General features: G+C 41.1%; 1 protein-coding gene and 1 long non-coding RNA gene across 2 annotated transcripts in view; one reads left to right on the top strand and one right to left on the bottom strand.

Annotated features, from left to right (window-relative positions):
• LOC118400931 (melanopsin-A-like) overlaps window positions 1-10,921 on the top strand; it is a 64,349-nt gene extending 53,428 nt beyond the window's left edge. The window contains exon 10 of the mRNA XM_035797967.2: window positions 7,056-10,921. Within this exon, the coding sequence (XP_035653860.1) occupies window positions 7,056-7,289 (234 nt within the window). The 3' untranslated portion in view covers window positions 7,290-10,921. The remainder of the gene's footprint in view (window positions 1-7,055) is intronic.
• On the bottom strand, window positions 1,981-18,683 carry LOC118400936 (uncharacterized). The gene is made up of 5 exons (XR_004829140.1): window positions 18,562-18,683; window positions 17,432-17,460; window positions 17,143-17,355; window positions 2,636-2,711; window positions 1,981-2,212 (listed from the first exon to the last, which is right to left on the bottom strand). It is a non-coding gene; the product is annotated as an uncharacterized LOC118400936 (long non-coding RNA).

The following is an 18,683-nucleotide window of genomic DNA, read 5'->3' on the forward strand; positions in this document are numbered from 1 at the left end:
ATAAAAATGTCCCATAGCTTTTGTAACCTATCACTATATACACAAACGTATGTGGACACCCCTTCAAATTAGTGGATTAGTGCTATTTCCACACCCATTGCTGACGAGTGTATAAAATCGAGCACACAGCCATGCTAGAGCTTCTCCGGTCAACTGTAAGTGCTGTTATGGGGAAGTGGAAACATCTAGAAGCAACATCGATTCAGCCGCAACAACGACTCAAGCTAACAGAATGGAACTGCTGAGCGCTGAAGCGCGTAGCGTGTAAAAATCTTCTGTCCTTGGTTGCAACACTCATTACCAAGTTTCAAACTGCCTCTGGAAGCAATGTCAGCACAATAACGGGAGCGTCATGAAATGGGTTTCCATGGCCGAGCAGCCGCACACAAGCCTAAGATCACCATGCGCAATATCAAGCGTCGGCTAGAGGGGTGTAAAGCACGTCTCTATTGGACCCTGGAGCAGTGGAAACGTGTTCTCTGGAGTGATGAATCACGCTTTACCATCTGGCAGTCTGGCGGACGAATCTGGGTTTGGCGGATGCCAGGAGAACGCTACCTGCCCGATTGCATAGTGCCAACTGTAAAGTTTTGGTAGAGGAATAGTGGTCTGGGGCTGTTTTTCATGGTTTGGGCTAGACCCCTTAGTTCCAATGAAGGGAAATCTTAACGCTACAGCATACAATTGCATTTTAGACGGTTTGTTGAGATCGGTGTGGAAGAACTTGACTGGCCTGCACAAAGTCCTGACCTCAAACCCATTGAACACCTTCGAGATGAATTGGAACACTGACTGCGAGCCAGGCTTAATCACCCAACATAAGTGCCCAACCTCACTAATGCTCTTATGGCTGAATGGAAGCAAGTCCCCGCAGCAATGTTCCAACATCTAGTGGAAAGCCTTCCCAGAAGAGTGCAGGTTGTTATAGCAGCAAGGGGGGACCAACTCCATATTAATGCCAATGATTTTGGAATGAGATGTTTTACAAGCAGGTGTACACGTACTTTTGGTCACCTCAAACCCTGTCCTGCACTGAAATCACACCTCTGAACACCTCAACTCATGCCTCATATCCTCATACAATCACTGCTGTGATCCCTTCCCAACTAAATGTAAGTAGCCCTCTCATTCCTATTCCCCATAATATGGTACTATAAATGTCTTTATTAAATGCTTTAGGTTAAAATAATGAGTCTTTCGCAATTTTTGAAACATGCTTTGTCGTCTCCATGCGGTCCTAGCTTATAGCGTGGGTCTCCCATCCTCCTGTTTTTTAAGTCACCAGCCTCCACTGACACATACACGGTCACTATTCTATTACCAATGGCAGTTAGGGATATGTGATATCTGACACACAAACATATTGTAAAAACAGATTAAACCTATTCAATTATGGTCTCCCCATCAAACAACTGAGGCTGCCATCTGGCAAAAGCATCTCCAGCCAATCTGTAGAAATAGGCAGAGTTGAGGCAGTGTTCAGCAGTGACGCACAAAAAAAGGGCGTTGCTATTACTGGACATTTATGATCACCTCATTGTGGATGTGTTCAGTGCCAGTTCTCGCTGCATCTCATGCATCTCTGAACACAGTCACTGTTCTATTATCAATGGCAGTTAGGGATAGATGACACACACACACACACACACACACACACACACACACACACACACACACACACACACACACACACACACACACACACACACACACACACAGAGCACTGATCACATTATCAATGGTGGTTTTGAATAACCTAGTGGAACCAACCTGATCACTGTGTTTACCTTTCTATTTCACTTCAGACAATCAGGCTGGTTCCATCAGACTAGGTTATGCCCTGGACATTATATGCATCTAAGAAGTAAAAAAAAAAAAAAAAAGCAACGAATAGTGTCTTTTTAGATGATTTTATGTTTCACAATTGGGTTATCAAATGTATCAAAGAAATTAAGTGGGTTACCTTCTGTATGTGTACAAATGATGACCATGTGAAAGCTGTTGCCTCTGACAGGTGAAGGTTGCTGGCTGGATACTTGCCAACATGTGGCTACTGTTCCATTCATAGAAACGCTCACAGAGAGGGTGTCTGCATGGTGCTGATGAGGGCCCCCTTGCTGGTCTTCTCTATGCTGCATGTTCGGCTGCTAACTGGACATCTCTCGAACAACTGCAGACGACAATTTTATGAGGTGGTGTTGACTGGGAGTACCTATGATAGGGTGATAAAATAGACAGCCAAGTGGTAAATTACATTTTGTTCTTTAGAAAGGACAAAGCTTTTTGCAAATACATTTCACAACCAAAAGTATTCTACTAGTTGTATCTGCTTGGCTGGGGAATGAACCTGCTAATTTATCAAGCCAGGTATTTTTTAATACAACGTTTTACATAAGACAAATGACCAGCCCTTGTTGGAGTCACTATCAGAGGCCTCATAGTGGCGTGTCCTTTTCATAAGTCGAACGAGACAGCGGAGGAGGTGTCACAAGGGTACTTGTGTCGCATTACACACTTTTATTCTGAGGTCTTGTCTGACAAGTTGTGAAAATAGCAAGTGAAACAGTGAATTAAATGATTTTTGGATGTCGGTAAACCGTTGCAATCACATTGACGGACATGTTATGATACCCACCTTACTCCTTCTGGTAGGTCTCCTTCTGGTAGAATCTGTTCATGACCAGGAGATCAGTCTGGCACCCAACTCTGCACTTTGCACAACAGAAAAACAGGGTCAACAATTGTCATCCTCCCTCAATTATAAGACAACTTGAGAAATAACATAATCTTGTTTGGAAGCTAATTTAATGCTTTACAGATGTAGACTGACTGGCTCCGTTGGATTAGATTTGCACTATGCAACCAACTGTGACATATTTTGTTATGGCCCTGGGTTGGTTTGAGTTTGTTGCTGCTAGTTAGTCAACTGGTGTAGTCAGAAAAGAGTTAGCTAGTGGCAACATGGCTGCATCCAATATTTATTTCTGCCCTTCACATGGGTTGCACCTCGGTGGCTAATGTGACTGTTTCGTCTAAATTACACTCATTTAGTGACATGGAAATACAATGATATTGCTAAAGTAGGCAAATTAGTAGGAAACAACTTTGCCATTACTGTTACTAGCAAAGTTAGTCAAAAATAGCTAGCAATACTAATGTTACCTAGCTAAGATACAGTGGTTCCCTCAATCTTAGTTAGCTGGCTAAGGTTATAGTGCATCTAAAGTCAATCTGGCCACATCACAATAATGACAAAAAAATATAATATTTTGAAATGTTATCATGTTTCCAAGCAAACTCTGAGTTGTATTGAGGTACGCTAACATTAGCCAGCTAGCTAGTGAACTTCAGCTATGCTAGCCATGATAATGATAATCAAAATCCTGCATTTCATGGTCATTCGGTGTAGGGCTTTTCAGTCTAAAATGGCCATGATCCTTTGAACATGTTGGGGGCGATGAATCAACGGAGCCCAATTCAATGAAGGGAAGTGAAGAGGCGATTTGCATGTGGAGTTTGGCAAAAGGGGGCATGATTTGTTGACATAATTGTAATCCAAACCCAACCTTCATTTACTCGTTCCAAACTCTTTTAGGCGAGAATGACTATGACCAAAATGATCCTATTTACACTACACTTTGTAGTCAATATTTACACTAGAATAAATGTTTCTGACTCATATTGATGCCACATAGGCCATTTTCAAAGGGATTATTTGGTTTTTAGGGACATTCGCTCTTTAGGGTTGAATTAGAAAATCCTCTTTGCCTCTTAATTTAATGGTTGAGTTAAACCTGAGTGTTTTAGATGGACTAAAAGCTTTGGGCCTTGGTAACAAGTGATCTGCATTGTGACTTGATAGATGTTTGGAGATGCGTAATACCGTGTCACATGGACTGATTATTGTGGTCGCCATCCGCCCATTCAAGATAAAATTAAATTGTGTTAGAAACCCTTTACTTACATGTGACTGGTATTTAATTGAGTGTAACATTGGAGTGACTCACAGCATAATTACAATATGTCACTCATTATGATAGCAGGAACCAACCTCAAAGTCCTGAATTGTGTATCTTCTAGAGCTCTGAATGACATTTCCATGACAGGTATAGGCCACAGGGACTGCAGCTTGCCTCTAGCTGGAAGTACTCATAATGAGTCAAAAGTGTCAGTCAATTCTGCTTGTTTTGTATCGACCAGTGTGGCCATTACATACCTCCAATAGACAAAAAAGCAGTACTGCTAAACCTTGGCTGAGTCTGCAATATAACATTACATGTCTTCCCTGTTTTTTAACCCAGCTAGGTGATGGGTTCCCATAGTGTCTTCCTTAGCCAAAGACGATGCATCATTTTTATTTCCGCCCTAGCCTCAGTGTGTTTAGTGTTGACGGATGCTAATGCATTCCTGTGAGGTCTGGCAGGGTTTGGCCATGAGCAGACAGCAGGCATGTGGATGACACGGCCTTATTAAATCACTGCAGTTTAATCTCAAATGTCACAGATTAACCATCCTTATCAATGAGAGACATAATTAACTGTTCTGTGACATGCCTCATGGCAGGCTAGGCCTACAGGGGGAGAAATATTGCCACTTGCTCTTTAATTTGTAGTCAGTGCTGATAATGTCAGAGCAGGAACGGCAGTGGCAGATTGTAATGACGTGAGACAGACTTTCACTCTGAGCTGCAGAGACAACAATACTTTCTCACACTCGTTCACATTATATTACTTTTCTTGAGTCCCTCCATTTCTGATGATATATACTATATGTATATACGATATGTACTTCCTCCAATTTTATGATATGTTACGAATGGTCCGATGGTGGAAAAGCTGTCTTACAGTATCATACGTCTTTGTGGTCATACAGTATAATAGGTCTTGTTGCCGTTAGCATTTGTGGCTAATGTTAGCTAGGTTAGGGGTAAGGGTTAGCTAACATGCTATGTAGTTGCAAATAGTTATGGCTGTGGTTAGCTAAAGTTGTTAATTAGCTAAGATACTTAAGTTGTCCCTGACACAATTTGAACATGTAACCTTTGGATTGCTAGAATTTGCGTTATGTGCCCACCCATTCTCCCCAACAAACCTCCCTACTGTTGTTTCTGTAACCTTCTTGTCTGACAGGGATACTTCGGGATTTTGGCAATGAAGCCCTTTTCCTACTTTCCCCAGAGTCAGATGAACTCATTTTTGGTTTCTGCTTTACCAGAAGCATACCACCCTGCCTGCATCCCACTGCTGGCTTGCTTATGAAGGTAAGCAGGGTTGGTCCTGGATGGGAGACCAGATGCTGCTGGAAGTGGTGTTGGAGGGCCAGTAGGGCAGTGATTGGGAATATTTCCCTGTATAGGGTGCTGTTATTCAGATGGGATGTTAAAACAGGTGTCCTGACTTTCTGTGGTCACTAAAAATCCCATGGTACTTATTGTAAGAGTTGGGGTGTTAACCCTGGTGTCCTGGCTAAATTCCCAATCTGACCCACATACCATCATGGTCACCTAATCATCCCCAGCTTACAATTGGTTCATTCATCCCTGTAACTATTCCCCAGGTCGTTGCTGTAAATGAGAATGTGTTCTCAGTCAACTTACCTGGTAAAATAGGGGTTACATTTAATTAAAAAAGGAAGTTGCTAACTAGTGTTACGCAATTGCTAAATACTGTTACCACAATGACTGGGTTCCAGTTAGCATTGGCTCGTCAAACTACCTCTAACTTCCTTCATACTGGATGCAGAGACATACAAATAGTATCTATGTGTTCATTTGACTCTGGGGAAGTAGATAAAGGGCTTCATTGCCAAAGTATCCCTTTAAGTCACCAGAGCATTGTTACATATACAGATTGTAGGTGGAGGAGAGTCGGAATGAAAGTAAGGCGGGTGAAAGTAACACTTTTCTCAGATAACATAGAAGCTAGAATGACATAGTGAAGTCATCCCATTCCTAATGTGGAGGACGAGGTCCTTGCAAAAAAACCCACAAAAAAACAGCCCAGTCTACCCATGTATCGTCAAATTTTCAACAAAAAGTGGTTTTGAGCGAGTTAAAAAAAAAGTTTTCAAAAACGGACCTGGAAGGGTTTTTTGGTTGTAGAGTTGTTAACAACACGGATATTTTCTTATGTCATTTTCTTAACTAAATGACAGCATAGGTTTCAAGTATTATAATAGCTAGTCTTGGGTGTTAACCTGGGAGAAGTTACAGGAGATACGGGTGGGACGAAAGTAACACAATGTTAACTGATGACCTGGAATAAAATAACATTTAAGCACAGGTCTCCTCTAGTTAAAATAAATATAAATAAATAAAATATCAACAAGTGACTGAATGTTTGAAAATGACATATGGCATCATTAGAATAATGCGTTAATCAATTGACTTGATTGATCAGCTTCTCACATAAGATTTTATGGACAGGTTGGTGGTTAAAATATATATATATCATTATGATTCTGGTGGGCAAACCATAGAAATGTGATAAGCATGATGAGTTTGCCATTTGTGAAAAGTATAAAAACGTTTATTCTATCAAGACATGAGTAACGCGCTGCGCCGCGAAGTGCCATAAGTCTGAATGCCCTGACTTTTGTAGAGGCTGTATCACGGTAAATGCTGCACGGCCAATGCATAATGTCGGGTTGACCATGTAGCGCCTTTAATACCCGCCCCGCCGTCAGGCACAAAAGTAATGTTCCGTTCGTTCTGTTCTCTGTGTATTTACTTTAAACTAATTTACCCTAGAAAGGAAATTACAGTTGCTAATAGTAGAGGACATATTGTATATAAATTGTTTGTCATAAAATATGGTGTTTCTAGCTCTATCTTTTGTCCCTTTTCTCCCATACCCCAAAAACATGACTTTGCTGGAGACAAAGGAAAATATATATTCGAGATTTGCTTCGAAGGATACAAGACCATCTTTTAGGGAAAATAATATTAAACCAAGAATCCAAATTGCCATGTTGCATAGATAATTGGGTGCAAAAATCTATAATTTGGCCATTTATGTTCAATGTTTCTCATCTAACCTTTTGTTTGACTTCGACAGGCTGGTGATTCGTCAGAAGCCATCGTAATGAGAGGAATGATTGGCCAGATTCCCAGCATCGTCATCACCTCCGAGACCAGCCCTTTCCTACCTGTCCTTAGGGCCAGTTTCCGTGGTTCCCGTACAAGGCCATCCAATGGCAGTATAGATGTGGGGTCTGTTATTGAGGAGCCACAGGAGAGTGTCCAGCAGAGGTCAACACTTCCCAGTGATGCCTCTACACCACTCATCTGATCACAATCACAGTACATGATAAATTATAATAAATGCCAGGGTCTGTACTCAACATGAAACTTTTCTACAAGTCAAGTTAACCCCCATGTGAATACTCTTGCTGTACGTTCTTTACTGAAAAGGTTTTGTTTTGTTGCTTTGTTAATGTGGTACAACCAGGGCCGGCTCCAAGCATGCGACGTAAGCGGTCGCTTTGGGGCTCCAGCCGCCATGGGTCCCCGAACCAGGAACTAATTTCTGGTCTCAACATACTGCTCTCTACACCACATTGCAAAATGTCAGGGAAAAGTACCATAAAACTGAATCAATGTACTCCGCCATCAACAGGGAGGCCACAGAGAGGGGGGCGCTGGGTACCAGACAAATGACAGAAATGGGATAGGTTGCGTTGTCTGCTAAGCTTTCACCTGGTCCTCTTGAGTGAGCTACAATCGTAAGGAAGTCTGTAAAATCAGACAGCAGCCCAACTGTTTCAAACCCATTTCAAACATTTCCCCTCGCCCAGGTCCCCTCATCTAAGATCTGCTAAAGGCTGAAACCGATTAAGTAGAACTATTGTGTGAAGTAATGCAGACATGACTAAAAGAGGCTGAGCTGGAAATGGCTATCTGAGGGATCTATCGTAGCTGGGAGATGCTGGAAATGTCAGGCTGTCTAGGGCAGGGGTTCTCAAACCTCTCACCGGGGACCCCCAGCTGTTCGATGTATTTGAACTATTCCACAGCTTGCACACCTGATTCAAATAGTAAATTAATCATCAAGCCCTTGACTATGTGAATCTGGTGAGTTACAGTAGTTCAGGGTTACAACAAAATTGTGAAGAGTCTGGTGTTCCCCGGGGAGAGGTTGGAGAACCACTGGTCCAGGGTATTGATTGAAGTCCTTAATGTGGGTCTAGGCTGTAGTCAGCCCAGATTCTTTCTCGAGCCCCCATGGCCTGTGTGACAGGATCTGGGCTGACTACAGCCTGGACCCACAATAAGGACTTCAATCAATACCCTGGCCTTACATGTCTTGAGCATTAGAATGTGTAGGACGCTGCACAATAAATCCACCACTCAGGGCTGAATTCGATAGAACCTGCAATTTGATTGAGCAAGACAAATTCCTTCTGGATGTTAATAAAGTACATTTACATTTATTCTATTGTTGTATTTACGCAGTATAGCTCTTTTCCCCATAGACAAATAAAATCACTGAATGGTTTTAACTATTGTAGATGCGTCCAGTTTACAGAATAAGAAGTGGTTGGTCCATGGGCAGTAGCTTAGTTGGTAAACAAAGACACTGCAATAACATTATCTATGGCGGATTTGAATTCCAGCCTCAGTTTCTCATCCGTTCCTCTGACTTCAATCACCAGACTAGTGTTAACTGATACTACTGTGTTTTGATGGAACCAAATAGACTGACAGGCTACAGGACACAATGGTTGAGAGTGATTGATAACACTTGTAATGAGAACACAAGAAGTGGTATTCATATGTACAGGTAAACAAACAGTCCATGTGCATCTGTTGAGTGTCTGGTCTCCTATTTATTATGGTCTCCTGCTTTTTAGATTATGCTTGTAATAACGCAGTGTAAAATTGAATTTGCTTTGTAAGAAGCTACATTTATTACCAGTAAGTATTGAATTTCAACATTTTCAATATTTTAAAAAGATTTCCACAGTAAGATAATCATACGTATTTATATTTCTGTACCGCGGGGGTCTTTGTGATTGTAATTAATGGGAGAATCGGTATCAGACAATTCATTATGGAGCTAAGTGCTCTAATGGAACAGTTGAAATAACGGATGATGGATCCAATATTCCCTGTGCTTGTATGGGTGGGCAAAAGGGGTATTATTGTTGATTATACCTCAGCTGTTAAATAGCTTACACTAAAATGGGTCTGTAGTGAGTTTCAATACAGAGCACAACTATAATACATGTGACTATAATGATATTATAGAATATGAAAGATTTCACCATAGTCTATAATAGCTCAGAAACATAAAACATAAAATATTGAGCGAAGTGCAAGAGGTGTTTGTTTTGTTTTCCAATTTGGAATGGTCGAATGCGAACAGAAAATGACCCCCCCCCCCAGTGTTTGCAATTTATCTGCCTGTATGAGCAGATAAAACACCCTGTACCTCAGTGAGATACAGGATGTTTCCCACTGAGCCTTGTCCCCAGGAAGTGGGAAAAACACTTCCTGCTGATTGATACATTAGAGTAAATATACCCTTGATTGCCCATAAAATTACTCCTTGGCAATTGCATTGGCGCTCAATCATGAAATCCTTGTTGTCAGATCTTGTAGGCTTGGTTATGTTTTACTGGCAACTCAGTGGGCAGTGGCATCCATATACTGTTTTGGGAAAGGGAAACTGTCCTACATGGTGACCCACAATTCTGAGGTGTAAAATGTATTATTTCACTTACTACATGCTAGCTAATATGATTAAGCATCACAGTGAGGTGTAAATAGTGTTCCCAGTGGCCAGGTTTCCATCTAATTGGTAACAGATGTTCATGCAAATATAAAAAAATCCACATAAAGAAAATTTGCATTTCTTTTTTTCATCAGTGGAGTGTTTCTAGCAAACGGACTTGTTGCTGATTAAAAAAAAATCTGCATGTGATGAGGTAGTGCACAAAAAAAGTACTTTTTTTGCTTAAGTTTTCATTTACCGAATCAAAATCCAAAGTTCAATGTGTTTCCATCGCATTTTAAACTCTTAAAAAAAATGTTTACATGAGATGAATATGGATACTTTTTATTTGTCAAACGGCAGTCAAGCATCGATCATCATATCACCCGAATAAGACCCTCTTAATTTATTGGAAAGGCGTTTGAAGTTAATCAGAATTTATTTAATCGGTAGCCTAATAAAACTGCACGGTTTCCCGAGTCGAAGTGGGAGGACCATACACCATATGGCATGACTCCAAGTTTACTCCGATAGGATGGTAATTATATCAATATTTGCATGGAAAGGGGTTTTCTCCGCCATGTCTAGCATAATTCGTTTTCCCGACACAAAACGATCCCACCATGTCGAACAAACAAATGATCTGTCAACATTTATACAATTTTACCAAAACTTCCTAATTACATCACAGGCTCACAACTGTAGTGATTTATTTTATATTGTATGACTTTACTCGCATAAAAACTGGATGGAAACGTGGTTAGTGATTCACAACTTCGCATGGCCAGAAAAGTAGACAGAGAGACTTGAGAGTTCAGCTTCATTCCAGATGGAAAATAATTGAAAGGTTGATTCAAAAGCAATCCTAACGGTGAAAACTCATTTTCACCCCCTGCTCTCAGTATCTCAGAGCTGAAAGTGTTTCTAAAATAGATTCAATTGCAGTATGTTTTCCAAATAAATGTTATTCAGTCTTATCAAATGGCAAGTTGCAATCTATTTTGTTGTTCTGTAGTATAATGGTGTTGAGCTTAAATCCCTTTTTAATTCTACATTTGTGTGTTTGCATTATTGACAAGCATCTATCTTATAGGAAAAGGACGATATGTTTAGAAATATGAAAAATAATTTATTGTAGATTTGTTACTTTGCCTATAGTATGTCCAATCAGTGTTGTTCTAATTTATTTTTCTAAATAAATACATTTTACTCAATGTATCCTTCACCTTGTGATGCATCAGTATTTTTGAAGTATTGTACAAATACAAAAGGTAAATAAAAGATAATACAATATTCAATGTGAGAAGTTTTTACAGCTTAGGTCCACATATATCTCATAATTACTATGATTTCAAATGTAAAATTGCAATTACACCACTCTGCACAGTATGTGGTTGTTGCAACTTCCTCACCATTAGAGGTTTCTCCAGTCTCTTTTTCCCCCGTTCCCTGTCAGCAGTCATTATCTCATTGACTTCTCTCCCTGGAGGTCTGGTGTGGAACGCTGTTATCAAGAGGCTGCTGTGTGAAGACATGCACACACACACATGCACTGGCACGCACACACAAACACAGAGGTCTTCCCTTAAAACCTCTGATCTCCTGAGCCGGGTGAGGGACGCTTCTGGGTGGCTGGGCCTTGTGAAACAGCAGATTTATGGCCACAAGTAGTGAATTTAGGGATGAAGAATCATGTATGGCTTTGTTATCCTCTTTGTTCTCATTAAATACACTCTGAGCCCAAAGTATGTGGCCATTGGCCACTTGCAGAACTGACCTAATCTTCTTTGGTAGGAGGTTGAACTGCAAAACACCTATAGGATCAATACTCAGAGCCATACAGTTGATGAAAATAGTCTTTGCGTGTATATATGTGTGTGACTACAAATGCGTGAGGGAATAGGACAGGGTGAGAGGGAGCGAAAGAAGGACAGAGGGTGAGAGGGGGACAGGGAGCGAAAGAAGGACAGAGGGTGAGAGGGAGACAGGGACAGAGGGTGAGAGGGAGACAGGGAAAGAGAGTTATGCAGGTTCTTTTTAAAGCATTCCCTCCGTAGATAAGTGACAGGAAATCTCAGATGACAAAAGCAGTGGGCCTGTACACCCTTAAGTGTGTGAACTGATAAACGTGTGTGTTTTTCAACGTGTATGAGAAGAATGTGTATGATAAAAATGAGTTTCCATTGCACTTGACATTGGCATATACCTTTTCATGTTGCTAATTGAACATTGACCAAAGAAGGAATGTGTTGATGTCGGATACGGTCTCCTGACAAATAATGGAAGGTATTTGAAGATGGTGGATGAAGATATCCCTCTAGTGGTGTGGGGGCTGTGCTTTGGCAAAGTGGGTGGGGTAATATCCTGCCTGTTTGGCCCTGTCCGGGGTTATCGTTGGACAGGGCCACAGTGTCTCCTGCCCCTCCTGTCTCAGCCTCCAGTATTTATGTTGCAATAGTTTGTGCGGGGGGCGAGGGTCAGTCGGTTACATCTGGAGTATTTCTCTTGTCTTATCCGGTGGCCTGTGTGAATTTAAGTAGGATCCCTCTAATTATCTCTCTTTCTCTTGGAAGACCTGAGCCCACGGACCATGCCTCAGGACTACCTGGCCTGATGACTCCTTGCTGACCCCAGTCCACCTAGTCATGCTGCTGCTCCAGTTTCAACTATTTTGCCTGCGGCTATGGAACCCTGACCTGTTCACTGGACGTGCTACCTTGTCCCGGACCTAGGGGTGAAGAATTATGGATGGCTTTGTTATCTTCTTTGTTCTCATTAAATACTCTGAGTCCAAAGTATGTGGCCAATGGCCAAAACCGGCTGTTTTGGACTTTCTCTCTACCGCACCTGCTGTCTCTAACTCTGAATGATCGGCTATGAAAAGCCAACTGACATTTACTCTTGAGGTGTTGACCTGTTGCACCCTCTACAACCACTGTGATTATTATTATCTGACCCTGCTGGTCATCTATGAACGTTTGAACATCTTGGCCATGTTCTGTTATAATTTCCACCCGGCACAGCCAGAAGAGGACTGGCCACCCCTCAGAGCCTGGCTCCATTCTAGGTTTCTTATTAGGTTCTGATCTTTCTAAGGGAGTTTTTCATAGCCACTGGGGTTTTAGACTGGATTTCTGTACAGCACTTTGTGACAACCGCTGATGTAAAAAGGGCTTCATAAATACATTTGATTGAACGTGATTGACTGATATTTCACCAACAACAGTTTTCACCGACATCATTAAAAGAATCTATGAAATAAAGCATAGCTTGATCCAACTATGAAGATTTATTTAACTAGGCACGTCAGTTAAGAACAAATTCTTAATTACAATGATGGTCTAGGAACAGTGGGTTAACTGCCTTGTTCAGGGGTAGAACGACAGATTTTTACCTTGTCAGCTCGGGGATATGATCTAACAACTTTTCGGTTAATGGCCCAACACTCTAACCACTAGACTCCTTGCCGCCTCCCATGACATTCTTTTCATGACTTCTCAACAATATTGCGTTAAAACTACCTGGATACATCGGTTTTTACAAACCACTAATTTCATCAGATCTGCCTTGGCGAGTCTGTAACAAAATTATTTCTTTCAACACATCTGCACATGTACATTGGGGCTCTGGTATTGCTTGCTTGCTAGTCATGTCCCTGATAATGGATTCACACTATCAGTCACACATTACAGAACATGGGATGGGAAAATGAGAGAGATTGCCTAAGGGCTGAACCTCCCAATCAACTGTCCATTTATATGTAAGAATGGACGGACACAAGGACACAGAGGGTCCTCATATTTCGGAAGTCAGTTGGGATCTCAACCAATGTTCCCTCCTAAGCTGCGCGCCTGCGGGGGGGTGCAGTAGCCCAGAGACTGCCCGAGGCAGAGTGCAGAAGAAATATCAGCCAACAGAGAAGCACGGGACTGAACATCACTCAACTTTCTAAAGTTTTTCCTTTAAGTTAACACTATCAACTTTTCCCTTTACTGTGGCAGTTGTGATCGAATCAACACAATATTAGCCACCTTCAATGCAACAAACCAAAAACAAAACAAACTTTGCAAGAGATTGTGTTGTAGGCAGAACGCATCAGAGTAGGATTCCATTGCACACAACTCAGCCCATACTATACACAAACCGGTGTGACATAACCAATCAGAACTGGAGTCGGTCTATATGCAAATAGACCATTGCCATATATGGATCTGTGCCATTTACTTGGAACTGGACTGTGTTTACAGCTGTGGTGGTGAGTAGATGGGCTTGTTTTGAGTTCAAAGCAAAAGCTGCATGTAGCCACATGTGCACATTTTCTTCATTTCCTTTGCTAGTTAGTGAGTTATTATCCCAGTTATAGATGGTTTGTAGTCAGCAATAGGGGAGTGATTGCTTCTTACAAGAGCACGAAACATGTACATTTCTAGACATCTTTGAAAAGCAGGTCAGGTAAAGAGTTATTTTTGTCTTAAAGGGGCGGTGTTGTATATTGAGATATATTGGCTTGACATAAGATAATTAGCCAATAGACAGAGGGTAGCATAATTTGTCTGATTCTCTGTAATAATGATATGGGAATAATAATGGATTTGGTTTTGTAGTGTTTTTTTGCATCAAACAACACAGCATTTTCAGTCACCTCATTGTCTGAAGGACAAGTGGATAAACAGTTAATGTCAAGCCCTGCATGTTTTTTTCCCAAAAGTCTCATGGAATTTAGGCCTACATTGAACACTACACATTGACTGCTAGTGTAGGCTGAATGATAGAACAGCTATTTCCATGTTAAAATGTTATGGGATGCATTTTCTCCATTGTTTTTGATGGTAGGCCACTCTGGTAAGCCTACATTATGATCAAATAGCCACAGTAGGCTACTTGGCCACTCTTAAAACTGTAACTTAAAGCGCGTACAGCCTCAGTGTTCACAGTAAGCGCACGCTGGAAGTTGCACAGAATTTTCACAACTTTCATGTTTGCGCTCAGCAGACCTGAAATTTGCTAAGTGACGGAAAAAAATGACTGAGAACATTGGTCTCATCTTAAGATCTTAGTGTTGAGAGTTAGAATAGTAAAATACACAAGGTGCAATTTTCGAAAATTGGTTGTAGCAGTTTTCCTCACAGGCAGTCACTCAATTAGCCAATGTCAGCTAAACATTTTTAGATTGGCAAATTAGTCTAGCTAGCTATCCTGTAACGACTTCCGCCGAAGTTGGCTCCCCTGCCTGTTTGGGCCGTGCTCGGCGGTCGTCGTCACTGTCCTACTAGCCACTACCGATCCCTTTTTCGTTTGTCTGTTGGTATTGTCTTATTAGTTTCACCTGTGTGTATTTTAGTTTAATTAGCGTCCTTATATATAGTAGTTTGACCCGCCCTTGTTTTGTGCGGGATTGTTTTTTGTTACTCTGTTGTATGGTGGTTTTCGTGTGTTTATTCTCCGGACTATTTTGGTCCTGTGTTTGGGCTGGTCAATTGTATGTGCCCTGTGTGTTGGCGTGACCGTTTTTGTGCGCCGGAGAATAAATTGACAATCTACTGAACCCTGCTCTCTGCGCCTGATTCGCCTGATCCCCCCCATTGATTTTGGCAGTCCCCCTCACTACAATATCATATTATCCCATCAAAAATCATGGCAAAATGTGTAGAACTGAGGAGAATTATCTTTAAAATTTCAAATTAAATTGTTCTCTAAACTATTGTTCTCAAACTAATTTGTTGATCTTTTGTTAATAAAATAATTGTTTTGCTCCCGGATCCCTTAGTATGATTTAAATTATAGTTTTTTTCTATCCCGGGGCTGAGTTAATGTATAACGGCTAATTGTACAGCTAATAGGCTATGTGTTTGTAGATCGACTGAGGCGAATTAAGTTGAATGAAGCTACAGCAACTAATATCTGGACCTCACTAAAACTCAGACCCTGGCTACGGCCCTGCACACAAGATATACTGAACACTTCCTTTGACAAATAACATATGTATATCGACTACCATGGGATGTTCTTTTTAAAAGTAATTATTTCCACATTCAAAATGGTATGCTCAGTAATAAGTGGTTATGCCCATAGGCCTAGAAGAACAAGACAATTACAGCTACTCCAGGATAGCTCCAACTCGCACGATTACACATGAAGAATGATCAACAAGAACATTACAGAGTCCAAAGGTGTTGAAGTCCATGCCTCGACTGACAAACTGCACATCCTCGGTACACTACTTTTCTGTGTGTCAAGTAACACAATGGTTTTGCAATTTCAGCTGAAATCTCTATGCGCTATCTTTGACTACAGGAAATAAGCTCATTTTAGACAGCATCCCATCGAGCACAGTTGGTAGAGCATGGCACTTGCAATGCCAGGGTGGTGGGTTCGATTCCAATGGGGGACCAGTATGAAAATGTATGCACTCACTACTGTAAGTCACTGGATAAGAGCGTCTGCTAAATGATGTAGTGTAAATAGAGGCTCTTATTCACTGAACAGACAGATTGTTCTTGCCTGTCTGTGATGACTCTTGTTATTTCATACGCTTTTTCAGCATTTTTAGGTGTTTTGAAAAATTAGACAGTATCCTCCAGGCAAACAAAATTACATATGTATCTGTGATACACTGAAGTCCCCCCTGGTCTGTTATTTAATGCAGTTATTATTTACAGTTTAATGATAGCAATGGACTGAGGACAATTGATAAATATGTGTGATATGGCTCTTTCTGCAGTGCAAATTGCCTCTGTTGTTGTTGGCTATCTAGCCTCACTCTCATCCAAGGGCATTTATCATATTGTGACACATTATCACACATATTTTGTATCTGTTTTTGTAGATTCGGGGTCCATTTGTGAATTTTACAGTGTTCCAGAGCTATTCATGCAAACCCAGAACAAGGTCAATATAAAAGGTTGGACAGAGGCTGAGAGTAACATGAGAGTAACATGAGAGTAACATGAGAGTAACATGAGAGTAACATGCCTCATTTGATGGGGGTATGTTTGTATTGGTGTACCTTTACAATGGTTATATGTATAGCATACCACTGCACTTACTGTACTAGAGCTGGGACGATAAAGTGAACATTTCTGACACCGAACAAACCGACCACTTATTGTAGACATTTTGCTGATATCATTCATTACGATAAATAACCTATAGGGAGGGCCCTGCTAGAGAAATATGAAGTTTGAAATTAAATAACTATGTTAATATGGGTGATTGTTAATGGGACAATTGATAGCTAGTAGTTTTAAGGGTAATATAAAAAAATAACTGTGGTGCACACCGTTATAAACTTAGCGTTCCATTTATCGTTGTCGTGATAATTCAGTCAGTTTATTGTGATATGGATATTGGTCCATATCGCCCAGCTCTAGTGTTTACACCCTCACTCTCTATGAAGCAGGAAAAATACATTTATAATGATTTTCCTTACCGGTGGAATTGACAACCATGAAGAATCATGGCCTTCCTTCTCTGTTTGGATTCCCCCCCACAGAGAGGAGCTCAGACCTCAGTGCCTGCGAGGCAGGTGATGCATCCAGGGTTGACATGGAGGAGATCAGACCCCTGTGCACTTTCATTCCTCATTGATCCCAGGTCTGCTGTGACTGACACTTCTGGGTTCTGCTGGCATTTATGAGGTGAGCTACACAGAATCAATGCATTATTTTATGTCATTATCACACCTAGAATAGAAAATATTCAGCATTTTCTTGACATACCATTTTCATCAAGCTGACAGTCATCTCCCCTGCAATGAGATGAATAAATACTTGAATCTATACCTATACTGAATTTACCTGCCTAGTGCCTACTGTTAATTTGACAACATTAACACCAAACCTGCATACTGTAATCTCTCTGAACAGATTCTCGTGGACAGATGAAACCAGTAAATGACTAACTTTCGCGAGAGAATTTGACTTCTGGGTAACCGAGATTATGTATACAGTGAATCTGAAGCATGGTTATTGGGATTAGCAATTTAGTCCTAAATCTTATTGGTCATTTGATAGGTGTGAAATTGTCTGACTTCTATCTATATCAACAGTGTGCGTCTTTTTGCATGTATGTGTTGGTGCTTCATTCAACATGTGTCTCTGATTTGGCACATAGATAAAGGACGACTGTCGCTTTAATAATTCCACTTTAATCAAAATCCCCAGTTAATCCCCCTCCCCTTTACCAGGAGTTCACGTTGCCCGTGGTCCCGGGGATCGGATGAGGCTGTCCCGAGTGACATAGCTGCGACACAAGAGGGGACGGAGAGGAGAAACGCAAATAACAACGGCAGGTAGTAAAAGCCGTCAGCGTGTTTAGAGCGTTTACCGTGAGCCATTAATTGAATGGAATTTGAAGCAGTTGTAGCTCTTTACAATAATCTGTCGCGTATGCAACAGGCTCACTGCACCGGACCTCATGTTTGTTTCTCACAACAGCCACAAACCTTCACTTTCTCCTGTTTTACATGCAAGAGTTAGAACTGAAAATCCCATTCAATTATTCCTATTATGCTGCATCTCATTTAGGAATTCTTTGGCGTCACCAACTGTGGGATGGTGCACGTGCCACCTGTAACTTTCAGTGTGTAATATTCTTCTTCGTTGGGGTTTTATGGCGGTGTACATAACAGTATTACATGTTGACTAGACCGGGCACGCAGGTTGATTTTGTTAATCCACACCAGATGCGATCAAGCCATGCAGGTTGAAATATCAAAACGATCTCTGAACCAACTATATTCATTTGGAGACAGGTCTAAGCGCATGAAACGTTCATGGACATTTAGCTAGCTAGCATGTTGTTGCTAACTAATTCGTCCTGAGATATAAACATTGGCTTGTTATTTTACCTGAAATGCACGATGTCTTTTTTTACTGGATCTTTGTAGACTTTTGACCCATTTTGAGTCAACACAATATCTTGTGGTCTCTACTCAACAATTGATCCACAGGTAAACAGGGGAACCTATTT

This window comes from Oncorhynchus keta, chromosome 2, assembly GCF_023373465.1.
Source record: "Oncorhynchus keta strain PuntledgeMale-10-30-2019 chromosome 2, Oket_V2, whole genome shotgun sequence".
Classification (NCBI taxonomy): Eukaryota; Metazoa; Chordata; class Actinopteri; order Salmoniformes; family Salmonidae; genus Oncorhynchus; species Oncorhynchus keta.